This window comes from Lichenostomus cassidix, chromosome 2 (assembly GCF_008360975.1).
Source record: "Lichenostomus cassidix isolate B80296 chromosome 2, HeHo_3.0, whole genome shotgun sequence".
In the NCBI taxonomy this organism is placed as follows: Eukaryota; Metazoa; Chordata; class Aves; order Passeriformes; family Meliphagidae; genus Lichenostomus; species Lichenostomus cassidix.
Genome location: NC_139482.1, coordinates 64,056,654 through 64,081,034, shown reverse-complemented (window position 1 = coordinate 64,081,034; position 24,381 = coordinate 64,056,654). Strand labels below are relative to the sequence as shown.

General features: G+C 41.9%; 1 protein-coding gene across 5 annotated transcripts; it reads right to left on the bottom strand.

The window, feature by feature from the left end:
* Positions 1-3,996: 3,996 nt before the first annotated feature.
* Positions 3,997-22,493, bottom strand: TBC1D7 (TBC1 domain family member 7). 5 transcript variants are annotated; one of them, XR_014849941.1, is made up of 10 exons: positions 22,332-22,493; positions 20,792-20,986; positions 20,236-20,359; positions 19,439-19,519; positions 16,415-16,602; positions 14,643-14,780; positions 12,881-13,026; positions 5,089-5,218; positions 4,908-5,008; positions 3,997-4,252 (listed from the first exon to the last, which is right to left on the bottom strand). XR_014849941.1 is itself a non-coding variant. In XM_085051883.1 (9 exons), the coding sequence occupies exons 3-9, from the start codon at positions 20,345-20,347 to the stop codon at positions 4,166-4,168; spliced, it is 882 nt and encodes a 293-aa protein (XP_084908009.1). In that variant the 5' UTR covers positions 20,348-20,387; positions 20,792-20,986; positions 22,332-22,493; the 3' UTR covers positions 3,997-4,165. The 5 variants fall into 5 exon arrangements, 4 of the variants coding, with proteins under 4 accessions (XP_084908009.1, XP_084908011.1, XP_084908008.1 ...); XM_085051883.1 differs by lacking the exon at positions 4,908-5,008 and having other exon boundaries at positions 20,236-20,387; XM_085051885.1 differs by lacking the exon at positions 4,908-5,008 and having other exon boundaries at positions 20,236-20,380.
* Positions 22,494-24,381: the final 1,888 nt, after the last annotated feature.

Sequence of the window (24,381 nt, the reverse complement as noted above, 5' to 3'; positions counted from 1 at the left end):
TTCCATATGGTAATTTCTGTGCTTTAACAAGAAAAATATTGGTGAGAATACAGGGAATGTGAGAATACAGTCCAGTCTCTTCCACCAAGACCTCTACATAAGGGATGGGTTTTTATGTTTTAATGGAAGCATTTCATAAAATCAGTCTAAGCAAAGGGATATGTGTGTCTTCAGTGAAGTCCATGTAATTACTGGCTATCAAATTGCAATCCAATGCCATCTGTAGGCAGGAAATGGAGGAGGCTGGAAAAACAATTCTCCTTTTAACAGACACACCTGCACAAACACACCCTGCTGCTTGGCAGTGCCTGGCTAAGAGCTCACTGCCCTTAGCACAGATGTAGGGCTGGATTGCTTTGCCATCATCTTTCTCCCTGCATTTCTCCCCTTTGCTCTTCAGATCAAGGTTCCCAGACAACCAAGTCCAAAACCAACAGTGTGGCCATGCCCTGGTCACACAGTCGAGCTGGTCTGTGGGACAAAGCAGCTGCCCTGCTCCTGAGCAGTCAGGGCATGGTGCAGGTGGTGCAACACCACCCTCAGGCCATGCTGGCCAGCAGTGCCTACAAATGGTACAAAGCTGCTTACAAAATTCTTTCCTGAGCGGCAGAATGAACAACAGCTTGGCTTTTAGGCAAATGTGTGCCACAGGAGCTGTGGTGGTCAGAAGGACATCAGCCTTGGCTGAAGCTGTCCCATGTGCAGAGGACAGGTAATCTCCTGTCCACAGAAATCTGCTCTGTGGCACTGTTACTTTATGAGCCTCTGAATTACTGTATTTCAGCTACTTTTGTCTCCATGCTCTCCTGATTTTCTTTCCATGCACTCAGGCCCCTTAATAAAGTTCAAAATCACTCATCACTTTTCAAGCATCATCCTCTGACATCTGCCATTACTTTTCTTATCTGGAGTTTCCATCACATTTGGATGTCAGCTGGAAAAGAACTGATGCATGCAGCATGGGAGAGCACAGACATGTGGCACTGCTCTAAACCTCTCTGGAGAGAAAGTATGGCTTGAGGGGAGAACTGGACCAAATTAAGTTTATTTTTCTTGTTTGCAAAGCCCATGAAGATATTTGGCAGGGGTGAAGAGTGAATGCTTCAGTGCTGTCTCTAGGGGAAAAAAAGCAGAAAGGGAAAAAAAAAGAAAAAAAACCAACACACCAACACTAGCAGCTAGTTCTAAATGAATGAGCAAGTATGCAGCGAGCAGTTACATACTCAGCCAGTCAAGGAGAAATTGTGTAAATAACGACAAAACACCTCATTTTCAAGCTTAGGAAAAATGAACATCAGATAATTTGTTATCATATTCCTCCTGGATGACATAGAGGTTAACAGAAAACAAATAGCAAAGATAACCCCTTCCTCACCTTACTTAGCCAAGGATTTCAGTGGGAGGCTGAACTATGTGTAACAGCAACACATTCTGTGTTAGGAACTACTAGTCCATCGTAGATAAATGACCAAACTTGGATTCCCACTAGAAATGCTGAGTTGGACACCATAACTGCACTGGTTTAGCTCAAGAGGTCCAAGAACAACTGCTCACCACAACCCCAGGCTGGTGACAATCACTGAAGGCACAGATCCAGTCTTCCCAAACAGTGCACTCTGCTCCAGGCTGGGACTTTAGAGGTGCCTTGCCTCAACTTTCCCCTGCTTGTCATGCTGGGGACAGTGGAAGCTCCCATTGTGCCATTCTGCTCTCCTGGGAAGCAGGGCTCTGAGCTATAGCATTATGTTCCACTAGTGTATGAGCAACTGAGCAATCACCAAAAACTGAGTGCTAATCAGATTCATACTTCCAGTATATTGGTAATTCAGGACATCTTCTGCGTAAACTGAATTCCCTCATAAATCCACAAAGTTTGTAAATGGATCCATTATGAAACACACAAATGCCTCTCATCAGCAGTGAAGAAAGATGGAGTTAAACCACTATGCACTCTCTTGAGAGCTCCCCTTCTTCAGCACCAGCCCACGATCAATAACGCACTTTGCATTAAAGAAACACTCCTGATCCTTCTTTGTACATGGAACTGAAAAAGCTACACACAAACTTCAGCTGGACATTACAGTGGAACAGCATTTTCCAGATTTGGAACACCATCCCAGATACAATGGGAGGTTTAAGTGAAATTCCTGTTGCTCATGTGGAAGCACAAAGATTTTTTACTGTGAGGATGACTGAGTACAGGCTGTCCAGAGAGGTGACTCTCTCTCCTTGGAGACAGTCAGAAGCCACATGGACATGGATGGCCCTGGGCAACTGGCTCTAGGTGGCCCTGCTTGGGCAGTGGGGTTGGACCACACTGACTCCAGAGGTCCCTGCCAACCTCAGCCTTTTTGTTGTCCTGTAAAAGTTGATCTCTCTCTTGTGTGCAGCTCCAGGCCTGCCTACTGATAGAGAAAAGCTTCTTTAAATTTAAAAAAACTGTCGGAGCCTTCAGTCAAACAGTAATTGGAGGAACACTCACTGGCAAGCCTGGAAGCAGTAGCACTGACTGGCATTTCTAATCCTGATTCAGTGCACCTCTCTTCACAGAATATGAGTTATTGATTCCCTTTCAGCACTGAAACTGCTGAACACCGTGAGTGTCATTGCTGCTTGTTTTCAAATGACCAAGTAATCCCCCATGTAAAGGCCACAGCAACACACCTGCTCCTTTGGGGTTGTGTGAATTGCCTGAGCAGCCTGCGGGGAAAACCTTCCCATGGGCAATCTCTCAGACTGACCCTGTGGCCATTATTTGGAAAACTTGTGCACTGCACATTTCAGAACACAGGGCTGCTGTTAACAGGATCTGTGTCTTTCCCATGCACCTTACCCAGCTCCCGTGCTGCGCTAGGAAAACAAGTGCCCATCCAAAGTGAACTCAATGGATTACACTGCAGTGCAGGCACAGCAGTGGATTCCAAAGCAGACAAAAACACCCTTTTCCTGAACTGGCTGAACCCAGGCATTCCAGCAACATTAACAGCAAAGCCTCAGCAGCCAGCAGAGATCATCTCCCCAGGATTGCAGAGGTAACCCCAGCAGAGTCCCAAGCTTCCGCAGTTAATGTGCTGGAAGTTTAAACCAAACTTTCTACTTTAAACAACACTAGTTTAAAACAGAAGTTTCTAAAGCATTTCAAGTCTGCACAACACCAAGTGCAAGCTAAACACTCTCTCACGTGCAATGAGCATCCTTGGCACTCAGCACACAGAGCACCAATTTGAGTCAAATAACAGCAAAGCAACGTGTTTTTATGTACAATTCCCTGGTCTATGTAAGAGGTATAAATAGAATTTTACACTTTTATAAGAAAAAGATCAATTCCCCGGTAAATCTCTATCTATGGCTAATCACTCTACTTCTACTCACATCATGAATTACATTTCTGTATTGAATTCATTTTGAAATCTAAACCAAACAAGAATCAAATTACAACAGCTTCAAGCCAAGCACTCAACAGAGGCATTGGTTATTACTAAGCTGTAATTCTGAATTATATTGGCTCATCCCACTGATTTTCTCCATGCCTGCACAGATCCACTTCTCTATAATATCTTCCATGAACAGCAAAAGCAATACAGCCATAGAGAGTTGTCTGACAGATAAAACGAAAGTATTTTAAAACACTTCAGAAAAGGATGTCACCCCTGGTCATTGTGATGTCCTGTACTTCAGATCTAGGAAGCTTCATTTACCTGAAAATTTACAGTGCTAAAAGAGTACAACTACATTTCTAGCAAAAGCATGCTTGTTCACCACCCAGCAGGCTGACATTCAGTAAATTCACCTTACAAACACCTCCAAGTAGTAACTAGTTTTATCAAGTATAAGATGGCATACTGAGACATGTTTAAATTACACATGAATCTATTTACCTTGCTTCAAAAGTTAGGTTTACTTCTGCAAAAGCAAGAGAACACACTGTGCAATCAAAATACTGCAGCAGGATGATCAAGTAACACTTCAGACATCATCACACCACCATTAAATATCTTCATTCCATCTGAATTTATTGAAAAATATTTACATACTGGTCACCATGCTTTAATAGCATCTTTACACAAAAGGGTTAATGAAGAACCTCACACTAGGTTGGGGGAAGGGTGGTAAAATGTCTTTTCAAAAGTTTTTTTTCCCAAGCTGTCAAAAGTCAAGAGAGTTCTCAGACTGAGTGTGCTGGAGTCCCGCAGTGCGTGCGCCACAGATCCACAGCTTTGCTGACAATGGCATCAGTGTTGTCCTGGGGAATCTACAAAAGATCAGGGCAAGGTGCCTGGTCAGAGCACTCCATTTGGACTGTTTTGTTTAAAATAGATTTTGAATTTCCAGTTCATATTTTATCTCTTTATAAAAATGAAAACAAAACTAGAATCCCACCTTCCTGTCCTCCCATCCCACCATCCCTCAGTCCTTCACACACCATATTACATCCAGGTTTTGGACAAAAAGCTTTAATTTCCAAAATGCTGATAAGCAGCCAGGCATCTCATACTTCACACATCCCCGGCATGAGGCATAACTCACACTGGCCATCCATGACCACAAACTAAAACTCATTTAACTCATCTGGGTTACACTGGGACCCTACAGCCCTGCTGAGTAACCCTCATTACTATTCAGGGTCAGGAAAGTTCAGGGTCAGGTTCATGATCATCAGAAAGATGATGAGATGACATCAACAGAAACACACCTTGAGTCTACACATCTGCTCTCAAGCAAGAAGCAAAAAAAAGGTGCCAGAAACCAACCCTTCTAAGAAGACTCCAGAAAAATTACCCTAACCTGACCTGCTCTTACTTTCACAGCAAAACCCTTTAGTGTAACAAGGAGTATTGTTACTCCTGTACAAACATAGATAATACATTCCCCAAACCTAAAAACGTTTCAGTCTATGGAAGCCTTACCTTCTGATAGAAAAAGTTATTATTCTCATTGCTGTGCATTCTCCCTTCACCTTGGTACTGCTACACTGTTCTCAGTAATGTAATAATATATTTTGGTACATCTGCAACAGGCAAGCATTAGGGCTGAAACACACTGTTATAAACTATAAAAGATAATGCAAAGCACAATTAGAGCACTTACATTTTCCAAAAACTGTGTGATCTTTTCTGCAGTATTTAGTGCTATTATCTTCATTTTGAAGGTTAATAATATCTCCACAGCAACAAAAACAAGAATCTTGCACGATCCACTGATAACTTTGTCCCAAACTCTGCAAGAAAGTGAAAAGGACACACTAAACATTATTGCAGTGCTTACCTGCTTATTTGTCTGCTAGAACAGCCTTTGTACAACCATCTTTATCCAGATTATTTTTCTGAAGAACAGCAATGTATTGAATTATTCGGGTCAGGATCAATACAACACATTTTATCAACTCCTCAATCTGTACAGAGCAGAGGGATGGCAAACAGTAATTGGTGTGCACTGATACAGTGTGTTGCTGTTTAGAAATTGAACTGCTTACAAGCTCAAGTACAAAAAGCAAATCTTGGCTTAATAGCCTGAACTGTAACAACTACTCCACAGTGTGGTAAAGGTGAGATTTTTCCTAGTGCAAAAGAGAAATGAACTTCATTAACATGTCTAATGAATATACTCTTCAAACAGCTAAGTTGCTGGAAATTCAAAGGGGTGTAAGACTGAACTACTACATCTCAAGCAGGTAAATATTCCAGGTCATTGCTGTATGAGATACAAATATGACCTATCCGCAGGATAAAATCCATGATGTTTAAATTAGGCACAAAGAGCAACTATTATGTCTTCCAATCCATCCCACTGTGCACAGACACTCTCAGAAATACCTAAGCACTCCTACCCCTCGTGTGAAACCATACCTGGACCACACAGTTTTAAGAAAACCTGAAGGGCAGGCCTCCAAAGGCTTCAGCAACAGAACTTGGATGAATATTAAAATGGATCATTACTACCGAAACAGCCTGCAACTATTTCAAATCATCCTTCATCCAGCAGCTCTCTCTCAGGCCCAGCTCAACAGACTCGGGATGAAAGATTACACAAAACCATCTGTCAGATGGCAGCTTTCATGGGCTCACATTATTTTTAGTTCTTGAATTTTAAGAGCTGTGTCAGAAAGAGTTTCTGAGGATTACAGTTTTTGCTCCTTCTGGGCACTTGTTCAAATTATTTCTCCTTCCAAATAAAAACATGGGTGTGGCTAGCACAGGTCTTTCCCATGAGAAATCCTTTTGTGTTTTATAAATAAAGATAAGGTTTGGATGTTATTAAAAACAGTGTCCCAAGACTTGGACGGTGCAGACCTGGCCAGTCAGGCCTAGGGGGAGGTTTTTGACTGACCAATCTGGGTGACTTTTGAAAACTCTATATATATGATGAAATCAAAACAATAAAAGCCTTTTCCTTCTTGCCACTGAGAACTGACTTCCTTACTCTGCTAGCTGCTCAACAGTGACACATGGGGGAACAAAGATCACACACTATCCTCCGTAATTTCTGAATTCAGTAACACTAACCGAAAAACATCTTCTGCAGCCCATCTATAAATTTGGATCTATGGGTGTGCTCCTTCCACAGACAACTCAATTTCTGTATGACCTCTCTCAGAAGGATTTGCCCTTCAGCCCAGAGTGCCAGGAGAGCACAATGCAGTCATGACAAAAACTTTGACAGCTGAACTGAAGTGTAGGATCACACTTTTACACAAGGAGTTAAGAGGTGAAAGCCCAGCCAAGAGCCATTAAGATGATGAGGGGACTGTGGGATCTCTCCTATGAGCAAAGGTGAGAGAGCTTGGACTGCTGGGCAACCTCATCAATGTCTAGAAGTACCTGAAGGGAGAATGCAGAAAAGGTGGAGCCAGGCTCTTTCCAATCATGCCCAGTGAAGGGATCTGAGGCAACAGGCACAAACTCAAACACAGGACTAGATTTTAACTTATAATGAAGAAAGGAGGAAAAGAATGCGTAAGATCCTCAGGACTATTCTGAAAATAGAAGAAAAAATACCTACATGGACAGACAGGAAAAAAAAAGAAGGCACAGCCAATTTCATGCAGCTAGTTCTAAATATGATTAAACAATTACTATAATTCCCACAGGGACAGGAACAACACACAATCCAAATCAAAATCTGAATGCTTCATTTGTGGTTCAAGCATCTCAGGACAAATGATCACTGTAAATATTAATGATGTTGAAGTAAGGTCTAGGAAGCTTTAAGCAAGGACATGAGAAAACTGAGACAACAGTCCTGTTCCATGCTGTACAGGTCACTCCTTTTTTATTTCTAGAGCATTTTCCTTCACAAACATATCTGTTTAGAACCCAAGAACAACTACCCATGTGTTTCATGTGCATCAGAACTGTAATTATGAGTGACAATTACAGAAAGTAGCAGATCTCAAAAACAGGAAATAGTTTTAAAAGTTCATATTAAAGCTCGTGTTAATTTGAAAACAAACTTACTAATCTTATTATAAAATACCCAGTCTGCTTTCACTATTTTGCTTCTAATTCTTCTGACTTCAGTCTCTATAATTACATTAGGTTACATGCTATGCTCAGAAAACACTCTAGTTTTCCTGCATTATTTAGTCTGATTCCAGAACAAATATTTTAAAATATTTTAAAAACAGCAAAACAGCTGCAATATCTAAATCACCAGTGTCTAAACAAATTTTGGAAGATGGTGCACAGAAAGTGAGGGAGATGTCACCACTAACCATCTGTGTCTGCTGCAATATTTCTTCCCTTAACATTTCCAGCTATTGTTACAACTCAGTACAACTCCACCAGCGACAGTAATTGGGAATGACTGTGCAACACTGTGATCAACACTCAGCACCTTGTCTGTACCAGCAGAGCCAGGAACAACAACATAAACTGCGTTAAAAATGGAAAAAACCCACAGCAGTGTCAAGGAAACACATTTTCTGATAATCCTATTCTAATACAGCAGTCTTTATACGCTGCATGTCTACTGATGGTAACACACATCCTGCTTTCACTTTTTAAATAACAGCAGTCATTTAAGGTCGAGTTCACTGCTAGAGACTGCAACTTTTTACCTGCTCTTTGATACTCCTAGAGATGGGGAAAGTATAGCAGAAACATCATGAAACGGTGCCTAGAGCCCTACTCAGGAATGCAGAAAAAGAAACATATATTCTGAACAAAATTCACTGTGTTTTGTGTGACTATCATCCTCTGTGAAATACAACTATTCAATTAACCACAGGAACACTCTGGTAGGTGTTCCTTGAACAGTGATGCAGTATTGACAACCACAAGGAAAAATAAAAAGAAATAGGAAGCTGTAAAGGCAAAGAGCATGCCAAGGATTATGCAAATAAAACCATTTACTTTTCACTGGGCTTTTTCTGTAGACAAGATACGACTCACTCTGTGTGCACCTGTGTGTGAAGGGATGCCATTCTCCAAGGCACTTTCTGAGGTTCCTGCACCACTACACTGCAGTCACACACAAGAGGCATCACAGCACTGCTGCTCTATCTTTTTCTGAAATGTTAGCATTAATCTCACAGTCTTTCTCTGATGTTGCAGGGTAAACACACTCAACCTTATTCCCTGATTCTGGTCCTCCAGTCAGCCAGGCAAGAGATATCTAAAAAGAATCAATGCTTTCTGCTCTGCCTGCACTTCTGGGTGTCCTTCTGAGGGTAACTGGGCATGGAGGGACATGATGAAGCTCACACAAATCTCACCCTGGTGTCATATCATGATCTTGGGCCCATCCATTTGCAGACCTGGGAAGTAGCTAAGTGAGACAAAGGCAAACTGAATCAAATTTCTCTGTAGCAGCAGCCCACATGCACATTTTTTATCCTCCTTCTCCACAGTAAAATTAAGGCATTTTCCATATTTCCGTTATTTCTATTAACAAATTACTTATATTTTTACAACTAAATGTAATTTATGCAGGGTATGAAGATCACAGATGTAAAACTGTAGAAAGTCGTAAGATTTCAGGAAAATGACTAAATACTTTGCCACTAGCAAGTCAGCAGAGACTAATAACCTAACACCACCCAGCTAAAGCCAAGCCTTCAGTGCAGAGTACAAACATTAGCCAGGGGCCTGATACGTGATTGGCATCATTAGGCCACAAAAAACGCCTGGCTCAATCACAACTGCAAAGCTGCACTGCTTCTGCTGGATCATCTGGGCTGACAGTGCTAGATTAAACTGGCAGCCAAAGTGCCACTTTGCCTGTAGAGCTGAAGCCACAAACAGGACCCCAAGCTTTAAGAGCAGGGATCTCCAGCTGAGGGCTCACACAGCACCACTGGAAAGCTTTCCACACATGGGGCTTACCAAACAGATGAGCAGATATGCTGCTGCAGAAACCAAGCTAACAGGGCAAGGATGAGTATGAAAACAAAGGCAGGATCCCATTCTCTCCCTGTTTCAGAGAGAAGTACACCTTTCTGTCCCTCTCAAACCTGTGCTACAGCCTGGTTCATGTTCCAGGAAGCACCCTGTCTATATTCCAGGAGGGACACAGAGTCTTTGAAATGGCCAGTCTGCTCCTCCCTTTTACCAACGTGGTACCTTTAAGAAGTTTGTTAAGAAGCTTGTCACGTAATTTGCCAAGTGTATTAGACACTGCATAAGCTCAAAGGACAAGTTTCCACATGAAACCTGTCTGCATGTATTTTCCAAGCCCCTTTAAGTTAAACTGATGCATAAATTTTACCTATGGTGTAACTAGAAGTGTGCTATAAAACAGAATTTATACTGAGTGACAATGCCTGTCAGGTACTGTTATTGTGCAACTTCATCTCACCATTATGAGGTAAAACTTCTGCACAGCATGCACACATCTTGTACACCTTAGAGAAAAACAAATGAAGAAACAAAACCATGAAATTTAGATGTAGCTGTTTGGCAGAGAAGACTACAAGTTCACAGAAAGCAAGCAGCCTCTCTAAGAAATACAGTGCTAAATCATAAGTTTAAATAAATCATAAAAGACTGTTCAGATAATCTCTTACTTGATAAGAAAGACAGTAAAATTCACAGGAGAACTGGAGACCTTCAAATCTCAGCAGCTCCAACACTGACATTTGGATGCATTTCAGATAAACATTGGGGCTTCTAGATCCTAATCCAAACTGAATCTCCAAGCATTAATTAAGTTCATCTGTCACATGCTACCCACAAAGTATGTTATTTTCTCAGTGAATAAGGCCATTATGATTACAACTGAATAATTCAGAAACCTAAACTGCCAAGAAAAAGTGCACTTTCATCATGCCCCCACAAGAACTGTTGGGAAAACGGATTGCCCTGCCATCAGAAGCACCAACACTGAAATTTGTTTTAACTCCAGAGTGATACAAAAAGCCAGTATTTTGACCTTTTCCTGGGGGAGAATAAGTACTTAAAAATTCCACGTAATCATAATATTCTATTTCAGTAAGGTAAAACAGTACACGAGAATGCTAAAGGTGTATACTGACTAGACAAAATATTTTATATAAATAAAACTCATTCAAAATGGTAGAGATTTGAAACCAAAGATTCTGAGATTATGAAATATGAAATCAAAATTCTTCATCTAGATTTCTTCTTTTACAGTATCAGGACACAGCTCCATAAAATTTTCAATTTTTAACAGAAATTTTTAGAAAACCCTTTATCTTCCAAGAGCAATTCTGCTCTGATGCAAATTCCTCTTTTCAGCTCTTATCCTGAGCCCTAAGATCTAGCAGCAAAATTGAATCACATGAGCTCTAAATAAAAGTATTTCCTAGGAGACATGCAAAGAGGTTCCCAATGCAGTAGATTGCAGAGGCTATTTCAGATCACAAAAACCTACACAAAAAAAGGCCTGAAGAGATTGGCAAGGCCCATTTCTCCCAGGTCATTTCTCCTGACAGTAGTTTATGATTTAAAGCTTAAAGTTGGACACTGAGAAGGCACAATGAAACAAGAGCAACCATTGCCTGCTGACAGTAACGTAGAGACACAAATGTGAAAGAGATGCAGGTAATCCATAGGTGTTCAGTTCCTTTTAAGACTGCAACAAACATCCTATGTTTGTTACAGTCTAAGCATGTTAAGTCTAAGCCTAATTTGCATAATTTCTGTAGTCATAAAAGTAGTAAAAGCTTTCAACCACCACATCACACACAACCACTACACAGACAAGACTATTTTGGAGCCTTATAAGTGCTTGATTAGAAGAACTTGCCATGTAACAATAACCGTGTTGTACCTAAAGGTCTACTACTCAATTCTTCACAAAATGGTTTTTTCTCTCAAATGTAATCCTTGCAACAGTAAAACCTACAGAACATCAAAGACCATGGTCCAAAAAGAGCAGACAGCATGATCTGTAAACTTACAGCTTCTTCCCTAAAATCTTACTTTTATAAGGGTAAATAAAACATTTTTTAAAACAGCCATTTCCCACTTTCCTCCATGAAACATGAAGTCCCACATAAACAAATGCTGCATCCACTGTTCAGATTATGACCAACTTTACCATCATAAAAGCATTTTCTACAAAGCAATTTCCTATACTAGCCACTGAAGTCCTAACATTCCCTTGAAGTGTGATTCTGTTGAAGAAAAACTTCCCTAGAACCTTGTTACTTCTAAAAGTTTTCAGGCAGCTCAAAATGACACCATTATTTTCTTTGTGCCACATCCTGTTCAGCTCTTAGCAATTCTTATTAATGTGGAAAGATGTTTCTCTACATTGAGCTTGAATTTCCTGCTTTCCAAGAGTTCTCAGGCAGCAGAATTAGAGAAATCATACAAGCATCATTTCAAAAGCCCTTCAGTGAAGTGTCATGTACAAGAATTTTGCCCTTTTAAAAGCTCAACAACCTATTTCCAACTGTAGAATCCTGATATAATCCACTATTTCATTAACTTTGTAATATTCAACTTGCTGCAGTACTTTTTAAAATAAACATTCTGTCATGGTTTAACAGCAGCCAGCAACTGAGCACCAGACAGCCACTCATCTACTACCCCACCAGTGGGATAGGGAAAGAACTGGGAAGGCAGAAGTAAGAAATAAATTTGTGGGTGGAGAAAAAAGGTTTCATCATTAAAAAGAAGTAATAGTTTCAAAAAATAGTAAGGAAGAGAAGAAAACCTTTAAAGAGAGGAAAATAAAACCTGAGACAAGTGATGCAACTGAGAACAGCTGCCTACCACCCCAAGTGATGGCCAGCAAGCCCCCAAGCAAGTGCTCCCACCTGCCAACCTCCTCCCCAGTTTCACTGCTGAGCATGACTCCATATGGAATGGGATATCCTCTGGGTCAGTTTGAGTCAGCTGTCCTGGCTGTGTCCCCTCCCAACTTCTTGTGCACCCCCAGCCTCCTTGCTGGTGGGGAACAGAATGATGCTGTATAAAGGCTGCTCTGCAGTAACTATTACATCCCTGTGCTCCAAACCACAGCCCTACACCAGCTACACTGAAGAAATTTATCCCAGCCAAAACCCATACACATTCCCAAAATCTTTTTCATCTAACAATAATACAGTATTACAATCCCTCCCTAAGCACAGATTTTTGTTTAAAAGCCCAAAAACTGACTACCATTCAGCTATGTTAACACCAACAGAGGGTTTGGATTTTTCCACCCCAGGAGGCATTAAGTGTCTAACAGAATCAGCTGGTATATTTAACGCCACTATTTTTAGTTTCAGTGGGTGAAATGATCACACAGATTGATTACCTTGCATCAGTAACAAGGCGGATTAAATCCAATTTTATCATTTCCAAATTAGCAGTAAAGTTATTATCATAATCTTACAGATAAAGTATGGAAAGCTCTTTGCCTACTAGTGATGACAAAAAGCTGAAATTACTATGCAGTTAAAAGCAGAAAAAAAAGAAAAGTAACTTGCCTCTGTAAACTGGACTCAGGTAAACATCCTGCAAAACACTTTTTAAACCAAAGATCATAAGGGAGTTTGCTCATTGCAGCACATGCCTTCAGATGCATCAGTAGTCTGTTATCTTCAACGTTCAAATACTGCTCCAGAATTTTTGGCTGAGAAAAAATTAGAAAATTTTAGGTAACTCACATCAGACTACCTTCATAGTTAATGCATACTATAAGTAAAGCCTTGTCTTAAAAATTCAACTGGCATAAAATAACTTGTTAAAATAATGTACCTTCATTGTTTTAACTGTTCCAAAATACGGGTGTTACTGACTTTTGCAATTAACTAATTATGTATTTAACCAAAGAAACAACCATCAGCTTCCTTAAATTGCTGACCACTAGCAGAACTTCCAATATATGCAGTATTCCCTAGTGCAAGGAGGTGTTTCAGAGCTTATGGCAATGCAGAGATTAAACATGCACTAATTACTGCTATCTTCACAAGTAAAATTGGGTTTTACTCACCTCAAACCAAATTGCCTTAGCACACATCAAAAAAAATCTACACACAATGCAGCAAAAACCAAAAAATCAATTCTGAGAGCAAATCCCTGTGCAACCCATTAAAAGCTGAACATTGATTTATTGTTTAAAAACCCAAAGTATTTAAAGCATAAACATGTAGATAATTTTCTCATGTTGTTTAAATTTTAATGTAGCACTATACACATTTTCATAAATTCTTGAGTACCTTTATGCATTCTGTCATAATTAGGTAAACTGCTAAGGACTTCAGCTATCAGAGGCAGAAAACACTTCCTTTGTCCTTATTCTCACCTATTGAGTCTTGGTATATTGTTTGTATTGAAAAAAAAACCAAAAAACAATTAGGGAGGGAGACACTTGGCACTCTTGACCTAGTATGAACACACTTTCTTTAAAAATGTTCCTCTCTCCTTTGAACTGGTATAGTGAATGTACCACTTACTGAAACAGGAGGTAGGTTTAAAAACTATTTTTTAGTTTCAGAACAACTAACAAAGGCAGACATAATTTTCCACAACCAATTTCCATTCAGCAATTGCTGGTGCATATGTACTCGACATCGTTTTACCTCAGAGGATATTGTTAACTAATAGCTCCTTATCTCTCAAGGCTATTTGATGAATTACAAGAGCTTTCATAATCTTGATAAGTATGCATTACAATCAAATTTTAATTTTATGAATCAGTAAGACAGAAATTCAAAATTAATATTCTATGATAGTGTTTAAATGATCAATGCTAAAAGAAAACTACTCCACTTTTTACTATAACTTAATTTGCAACACACTGTTTTTCTGAAGATGGAGTACCCTGCTCCGTTTATAAAGCAAAACAACTGTGCTTTGTCTATCATCCAATGAGCAGCATATGGATGCCAGAGATGCAGCCTAAAATGTAGCAGACATACACCAAAGGTGCTCTCAATTTTTGACATTTTTAATTGCTTAAAGAAAATTCTTAAGTGACCAATTTGTGAGATATACAATTCAACTAGATACAATGTAACCTTTAGACAACCTCAAAAACCATGTAACAAACAGAAACAATTTCTAATGCTACATTAAACAAGACAGCACAATTACAATGCAAAAATTCACTCCTCCCATTTTCTCAAAACGGCTGGTAGAACAGAATCCAAGGGTGTCACCTCTGATGCTCCAGTTGTCTCCCTGTACTAATGCTTTCCATGACTGCCTCTCTTCACAAAAAGGAAAAAAAAAAAAGTTTTTCCTTACCAGTTGTTGTAATGAATCTTTGTGCTTGCTGTTCAGCTGATTCACAAAGCAACTGACGAGCCAATAGCATTCTATAGGATCCTCCACCATCTCCTCCATTGCTTTAGCAATTGCAAGAAACACTTCATCTTCAGGTTCCTGGAAAACAAAGCCAAAAAAAGTGAACTACACAAAAGTACTGGACTATTCTCATTTAAATTACTCTTATATTCCTTTTCTCTGCTATTTGGGGAAAAAACCCAGGAATCAACGTACACAAAGAGCTGTTCTGACATTCCTAAACAAGGCATTGGGCAGCAGCTGCACTATGATGACAATACCTATTAAAGTAGAGCAAACAGGACTTGTCTTGCTTTTAAAACCAAAACATGCTTCAGTATATGGAGAGTCTTACATACTGCTGGGATATGTCTCTGCCACACAGACTGCTGCACTAGTACACACATCCCTACTTAAACTCTCTGCATTCAGATGCACAGAACACTCCACAGTCTGTTATTCAAACATTTCAAAATATTTAGATCATTCTGACATCTCTTTATACTCCCTCTGCCTCTACAACAAAACACCTGCATTACTATAAAGCAATAACCTCCCATAAGTTTAAGGGGACGGTGGCTGCAGTGAAAACAGCCTGGCTTAAAGAGAGCAAATGCTTTCTGCAGCAGCAAAACAAACCTGAGTTACAGGATTAATGACAGGGTTCTGCTAAACACCATTGCTATAAACACCACCACAGTCCTGAGAGCAGCTCTGGGATGCACTGACACTTGCTCAGAAGGCAATACCACTCTAGAAGGGAGGAATTTTCAGCCCATTGGGTCACATGCCAAGATCAAGGCAATTTCTCTACTGGAAATTTGCAGGGTAAGATGGCCACATTCCTAAGAAACAGTAAGGGCATGACAACACTCCCTCCTCTGACAAGAGAATGCTGCATGTAATCCTCCAGTTCAAAATATTACTGAATTTTCCATATTAGCTTTAATCTTTTCTTTCTCTATTTTGATTTTTTCTTTAAATACTTATGTTAAAATTTGTGACTACAGATGAAAAATAACAAATTAAGCTGGACTAGAGTGAATATGGATAAATCAACATTAAATGCAGGACGAAATCCACTTAGAAAGCTCCATGGCTCCCTTCATCATCTCTGCTTCATGGAGGCTTATATAAGAACCACACATTGTTTTTATCACCACACTACTAACTTACCATCACAACACAGACTCGTTCAACCATATGGGTGTACACTGTGAACTGCAGAGTACATGCACTATCTGACAGAAGCCCAGACCAGTTCAGACTAAGATAAAAAGGAAGACAGTACACCAAAGTCTAGATTTAAAAAGAAATAATTTAAATATTTGATGCAACTTGCATTAAATCACTGCTTGTACAGGCTTTGAATTATCCTTGTTCCACAACACATAAGAACCTACGAGCTCCAATGAGATTAAGTCATTTTCATTTCAGTACTATAAAGAAACTCAAGTGCCCTGGAGTACAAAAGGCTTCAAACCTAGCAGGCAAAATGCACAAAAGAGCTTTTAAGGTGTAAAACCTTACATAAGTACTTAGGGGAAGAAAAAGAGAAAAGCACTTTGACTAAAAACCCTTATTTCATACTAGTACTTCTCTGTTTTCCATTCACCTTACTTGGTCTATCTACAAGCATTTATGGGATTACTTGCATTTCAGTTTCTCACTGGTTTATAGTTTCAGGTTCAATAAAGTACTGTATTTAAAAGACTGTTAAAATGACAACTGACCAATGGAAAAGCTACGTTTCGAGGCAATTTTCCTGATTCCAGCTGATGTATGCGGAGAAAAACATCAACCTGTGGGGTAGAATCATTAATAAATCGAATCACACGAAGAGCATGGTGAATATCCCAGTACTGCTCCTTCCGGTACTTCATCACCAAAGCATGAGATTCATGGTGAGGAGGAATAATTCCTAAAAAAAAAAAATTAAAAGAAAAAATTAAAACAATTGTAAGGATAATTCTTACTTCCTATTTTTTATACCTATCTAGTTTTCAGTACAGAACTAGTTCTGTGTTTATGCCCAGCTTCCATTTATTTTGAAAACAAAGTCAGGGTAAGATGATTTTTATATACATTGGCTGTTCAGTTTTTCAAATTCTACACTTTGTCTGAGATTAAAGAGAATATTTACATGCAATTAACTAATGCAAAGATACTGTACACTGCAGTATTTATTACTTCACTGCCAGAAAAGTCTTTACTCACTGTGTCATAGATTAATCCTCCCTAAAATGACATTCAAAAGCCAAAATCAATCAGCTGAATCAGTTAAAGATTAAAACTTAAGAATGCCATATAGTCACTTCGCAAGGTAACATTTTTTATTTTCTTAGCACAACACAAATATGTTTTTTAGTTTCCTGGGAGAAAAAAAAAATTAAAAATAAATAAAAGTATCTAAGCAGAAAGGCAAAGAAAATTAAACTGCATCTCCAGAAGAGATACTCAACATTTTACTCAATCCTTCCCCTCACTCAATCTTGCCATGCAGTGATGTTCACAACAAAACTGTCTCAGACTTCAACAGAAATAAAAACCTACATACACCACAGCAAAAAATGCCACTTTTCCCTATCGCTAGTAGAGCAGAATTTTTCCCAGTGTAGAAACCCATGAGAACAAAGTATTCTTCAAAAGTCAGCTCTGAAACAAGCTACCTGCTGCTTTTACCTCTCATTTAAAGCAAAAAATAATCCTGCCAAGTGTTAAACCACGAAATGGCTGAATTTAGTAACAAGAACATCAGACGGAAAATTATCTATTTTTTTTCCAACTGCAAACCTATCTGCATTTCAAAAGCTGGGACAAAGCAAGACATTTTTCACAATATGCCAAAAGAGAGTCAACATCATAACTACATGTACATAATGCCAACTGCTCTCCTCAAACACAGAGGACAACCTTAGGCAGGCAGAAAAGAAGGTTAAACAACACAGAGGTGCCAGGTGTGAGTCATCCTTGAACAAGAAGGTAACGGAGGCATTGCTGACACACCATGTCATCTGGGACATCAGCAAGCCTTAGTACATGTCTGAGATAGTTTTGCTGACAGGACAGACTTCTTTTTCTTAAACTATTAACATTACTTAGAGGACATGTAACACCTCCCACCAGAAATGGACTGGGCTGCGGTTCCAATCATTTAGGGAGAGATTCTGCATTGTCCTTCTCAACACCAGCTTTTCTAACAACTGTTAACGCTGAAATGCAGCAAAGGAAAAGTCCTTGTCCCTCTGTTCAACACAGGCATGCCACAGAATGACAGTATGACTACTTGAAATCAGAGAATATCTCGAGTTGCAAGGGACCCACAAGGACCACTGAGTCCCCCTCCTGACCCTGCACAAGACCACTCCAAAATATCACACCCTGTGCCTCAGAGCATTGTCCAAACACTTCTTGAACTCTGTCAGGCTTGGTGTCATGACCACGTCCCCAGGGAGCCTGTTACAGTGCCCAACCACCCTCTGGATGAAGAACCTTATTCTGACATCCAACCTAAACCTCCACTGACACAACTCCATGCTGTGAAATGAATCACTCTGGGTTTAAAATACAAAATTCTTTTTAAAACCACTATAATTTTCCACACAGTTGACTCAGAAGCTGTTTTGTGTTATCCTATGATTCACAGATCCTTTATCTAAAACAGCCCAAGATCTGGCTCTGCAGTGAGCCACAGTTTTGCAAAGAGACTATACTTTGCTAATATAATTTTGGCTGAAGGATTCTGTTCTGAGTTACTTGTCCAAAACTCCAATGCTGTATTTCCTACCACTAGTATTTTAAAGGATGCTGACTACTTCAGTAGTGCCCAGGGTACAACAATCTTTTTAATGGCAGAATCCTGAAGTAGGACTACTCTGCTAGTTTAACGACCAATGCCAAGAACTTCAAGTTTTGTAATTAGGTCTTGCCCCTTCTGTGCACTGTTCATTTACTATCTTTGCCAAAAGAAGGCTTACAAATCCAAATAATCAGGAATATGAAGCCACAACTTTTAAACTGAAGAAAACTGGAGGGGGAAAGGAATGAATTAAAAAATTAAGACTTTTTTAAAAACCCCTCATGTCTCCAAGTGACACTACCTTGCATCTAGTCAACCAACACACGACCAGTTAGTGCAAAGTCATTAGTACTTTTTAATTAGTCATCTGACTAGTGCACTTCTACAAAAATATAATCTATTTATGGTTTTTACAGTTTTGGGGGATACCATTAACTTGTCTTCGGCCTCATATCTTCTTCAATGGCAAATACAATTCAAAACCAGAAGGAAAACCATAAGAAACCAAGATTCTGCAGAGCACAAAGCTTCTCTTTATAATAAACATAAATTCCATGCCTTGCCGAGTTTAAAATTTATCACAGCTTTACTTCAGCTTAATTGTCTGTTATTTCAGGAACAGAAACTAATATCTTATCAGATGACTTACTGGCGACTTCTTAGAAGCCACATTTCAAATCCGTTTTATAAATTTCCTTGGATAGTGTTACAAAGTTAAATATAGAAACACACTTTCCCAAGCACACTTCGGCAAAGTTCTCAAAAACTATGCATGAAATATTGTTTTATAATTGCCAGTGTGCATCCTAAATGGATACAAAAGTCAGCTAAATATTTATCACTAAGCAAGGTAGAACAGAATAATCCATGTCACTACTTCTTTAAAGAAAAGAAAACCCCAAACCAAACAGGAAAAATGTACCTTCCTACATTCTACAGTCCATGTTATATTTCATACCTAGAAGCACTTTCCACACCAGTATTCGATACATGGATGGAAGAGGAAACCTTTGACTAAATGTGCAAAGCTTCTCGATATCTGTAAAGAAATAAAAAGAAAAATAAATCAGGAAAAATTTAAATATGATTATAAATAGGTTTGCATCTCTGACCCAGCTAAGTATGACAAACCTTTAGCTGCAGATTGAAATCCCCACTTTCATTATTTACTATCAACAAATGCTTTCACTGCTTCAAATTGAGAATAGACTGTGCTTTAAAAACTGCAAAAATTTTGACAAACATATATATTGGCCTGACTTACAGTAAAACTACTCTATGTTTCATCAGGAAGAAACTCTACCATTTTTATAGGCATTTCATAGACTGTGTCACTGTCAAAACAATTAAGGCCTTTTTTAAAGGGGCAACATTTATCTCTCTGTTCTGTTAGAGATGTGGCACTCCTCAGGGACCAACAGCAATAACATCTTCATTGCTTTGAAGTCAGATGAAATTGACAGCATGAGACAATGCATTCTCATATTAAAACTGCTTTCCATAAAAAACTTTTCGTTTCTTGGGAACACAGAATGAGAGAAGCAAAAAAAAAAAAAAAGCTGACAAATCTTCAATAGTTTTAAAAATCAGATTTCCAGATATTTGAAAATCAAAGGTCTGCTAACACTAACAGAGATTATTAGTAAAAGATGCAAAACTTAAATGAGTATTAAGCACAGCAGGCAAACATTTTCTGTTACTCCCTCCCCAGCCCCTAATCACCAAGAAATAGAGGAAACAGTGAAATCAACTTGCCCAAACGGTCATCCTTTAACAGAATTTCCAGTGACTTCTTCTCTTCAACTCCACGAAAACCCACTTTTTCATAATACACTGAGCGAAAGTTTCTCTGAGAGTCATCAGCCATGACTGATTCCTTCTGGAGAAACAATGAATTCCCCTTAAGACTTACAAGAATACACTCCTATTGCTTTAAGGTCACGTACTTTCGCACACTGATAAAAGTTTACTGCCTATGTCTCTACAGTATTAACAAAACATACAGAATATTAAAATCTTCCAAGATTTTTTTCATATACTAACATAAACATAATTTCATTTAAACAAGGCCTAAAAATACCAATTTTTCAAAGAAAATACAGGGATTCTTTTTAAAAAATTTGTTCATATAGTAAATTATGCTACTTTAAAAAAAGTTTTAGAAAAAATTGCTAGCAAGACACATCAGACTGCATATTTCAAAATCAATATAAAAAATGCAGTTACAAATCTGACCAAATTTTGACTACAAAAACCCTACTCAAGTACAACTGGTACCAGGTAAGTAATATTATCTGGGCTTCTCACTCACCAGCCAACGCAATCAGAAGTAAGGACAAGGCAGTGTTGGTCTCACTGGCACAGAGGTGACAGGAAAGAATAAGGTATGTAAGCTTCTTCTTAAGTTGCAGATATGAATTAAAGGTTCATGTTGTCACCAGCTGCTGTAACAGCCACAGCCTTGAGCTTGTTATTGCAGCACTAAAACCAAACAAATGTCTCATCCCTGTAGTGGAGACAAAGGTAAATTCCAGTGAGTGCTCTGTGTATCATAACAACTGTAAATGACATTTCAATTCAGTTCAGCCCCCTAACTATCAACTATCCTCTGCAGGCTTGCAAACATGAGAAAGTTCTGTTTCCTAACTCAAAGGACTAAGAACAATCTTAACTTTTATGTCCAGTGACAGCAGCAAACCTTGGAGAAAAGTAATTTATTTTGAGCAAAGAGCAATAGATGAATGATGCACTGAGAGGCTTTTATAGTTATATTCTTCTTTTTCTTGCAGAACCAAAGTACACACCAGGAGCAAAGCCCTTAGGGATATAAACAAAGGCCACAATTTTTTATAAAGAGTGCACACACTTAAATTTGTATCTCCACTAGGCCTATTTGTGTTTCAAATTATGTCTGGTTTTAGTGCTTTGTAGGATCAGGGCCAAGACCAGACAGAAGAATAAAAACCAACAAACAACTCAATTAATGCTTTCTGAGATAGGCCAAATATTATTTCAAAACCAGAGAAAAACAAAAATATTACTTGCAACACATTTCACTCCTGCACTATCCTCATGAAAATGACCGTGATGTTCATGTATGGTGCACTGAAGGGTCCAGTGATCACACTGATCACTAGTTACATTGCAGCCATGTCTAAAACCAGACTTAAAATTCTACAGACGCTCAGCTACTTGTAAAAATTTTCTTCTTCTCATTTACATTTTCAAATTTTTAAAAGCTGCATTTAGTAAGCGCTATTTGGAAAAACAGTTCAAAAAAAAAAAAAAAACCAAACAAAAACAAACAAAAAAAAAGAAACCACCACGTTTAGCCTGTACCACTTGTGGAAAGCTGGCAGGAGAGACATGGAATAGGAACAATAAACATAATTTGAAAAGTAATGGCATGACCTATTAATAAGGAATGCTATTTCATCGATTTTAAACTAGCATTATCACAGCAGTACATTTTATTTACTCAGTGGTAAAAAGAGGAGTAGAGTTGTTTCTTCCCTCGGAATTCAGGATTTGTGTTTCCATGTTACACAAGCAGCCAATGTTCCAATCTCTACACCTATCTTCAATAAGCTGGAAAAAGAAAGGGGGGAAACAAATCCTTAGCCAGCTCCTCAGAATTGTGCTGCACAGAGGAGTGCAATGAACTCGTCCTGTCTCCAGTTAATGCCTTTTCGGCCTCAACAGCGGCTGTCACGGCATCATTAAGTGTCACGGCAGGTGAAGCAGCAGCAGCAGCGCCGCACAGGCCCGCGGTGCGGAGCCACCGCGCTCTGCCCCGGCCGAGCACCCTTCCCTCGCAGGCCCTGCCGGAGGCTCCCCCCACCCGGCCGTACCTCGGGGCTCAATTCCCGGCCTCCGTCACAGTCCCAGAGGAAAGCCCGGGCACACTTGGGCACGGGATCAATGCCAGCCCCGGAACGCGGGCCGCGCCGAGCTAACGGGGGCGGCGGGGGCACTCAGCGCGGCCCGAGAGCGGCGCGGGCGCTGCGCATGCGCGGGGCTGTCCCGCCCCGGCGGCGGGCGGAGCGCTGCGGCGGCTGTGCTGGGGACAGTGCGGGGCTGTGCTGGGGACAGTGCGGGGCTGTGCTGGGGACAGTGCGGGGCTGTGCTGGGGACACTGAGGGGCTGTGCTGGGGACAGTGCGGGGCTGTGCTGGGGACAGTGCGGGGCTGTGCTGGGGACAGTGCGGGGCTGTGCTGGGGACACTGAGGGGCTGTGCTGGGGACACTGAGGGGCTGTGCTGGGGACACTGGGGCTGTGCTGGGGACAGTGGGCTGTGCTGGGGACACTGAGGGGCTGTGCTGGGGACACTGGGGCTGTGCTGGGGACAGTGCGGGGCTGTGCTGGGGACAGTGCGGGGCTGTGCTGGGGACAGTGCGGGGCTGTGCTGGGGACACTGGGGGCTGTGCTGGGGACAGTGCGGGGCTGTGCTGGGGACAGTGCGGGGCTGTGCTGGGGACACTGGGGGCTGTGCTGGGGACACTGCGGGGCTGTGCTGGGGACACTGAGGGGCTGTGCTGGGGACACTGAGGGGCTGTGCTGGGGACAGTGCGGGGCTGTGCTGGGGACACTGCGGGCTGTGCTGGGGACAGTGCGGGGCTGGCTGGGGACACTGAGGGGCTGTGCTGGGGACAGTGCGGGGCTGTGCTGGGGACAGTGCGGGGCTGTGCTGGGGACAGTGCGGGGCTGTGCTGGGGACAGTGCGGGGCTGTGCTGGGGACACTGAGGGGCTGTGCTGGGGACACTGAGGGGCTGTGCTGGGGACACTGGGGGGATGTGCTGGGGACACTGAGGGGCTGTGCTGGGGACAGTGCGGGGCTGTGCTGGGGACAGTGCGGGGCTGTGCTGGGGACACTGGGTGTGCTGGGGACACTGCGGGGCTGTGCTGGGGACACTGAGGGCTGTGCTGGGGACACTGGGGGGCTGTGCTGGGGACAGTGCGGGGCGGTGCTGGGGACACTGGGGGACTGTGCTGGGGACACTGAGGGGCTGTGCTGGGGACACTGGGGGGCTGTGCTGGGGACACTGGGGGACTGTGCTGGGGACAGTGCGGGGCTGTGCTGGGGACACTGGGGGACTGTGCTGGGGACAGTGCGGGGCTGTGCTGGGGACACTGAGGGGCTGTGCTGGGGACAGTGCGGGGCTGTGCTGGGGACACTGGGGGACTGTGCTGGGGACAGTGCGGGGCTGTGCTGGGGACACTGAGGGGCTGTGCTGGGGACAGTGCGGGGCTGTGCTGGGGACACTGGGGGACTGTGCTGGGGACAGTGCGGGGCTGTGCTGGGGACACTGAGGGGCTGTGCTGGGGACAGTGCGGGGCTGTGCTGGGGACACTGGGGGACTGTGCTGGGGACAGTGCGGGGCTGTGCTGGGGACACTGAGGGGCTGTGCTGGGGACACTGGGGGGCTGTGCTGGGGACAGTGCGGGGCTGTGCTGGGGACAGTGCGGGGCTGTGCTGGGGCAGTGCGGGGCTGTGCTGGGGACACTGGGGGACTGTGCTGGGGACAGTGCGGGGCTGTGCTGGGGACACTGAGGGGCTGTGCTGGGGACAGTGCGGGGCTGTGCTGGGGACAGTGCGGGGCTGTGCTGGGGACACTGGGGGGCTGTGCTGGGGACAGTGCGGGGCTGTGCTGGGGACACTGGGGGCTGTGCTGGGGACACTGAGGGGCTGTGCTGGGGACACTGGGGGACTGTGCTGGGGACACTGGGGGGCTGTGCTGGGGACAGTGCGGGGCTGTGCTGGGGACACTGAGGGGCTGTGCTGGGGACAGTGCGGGGCTGGGCTGGGGACAGTGCGGGGCTGGGCTGGGGACAGTGCGGGGCTGTGCTGGGGACAGTGCGGGGCTGTGCTGGGGACACTGAGGGGCTGTGCTGGGGACACT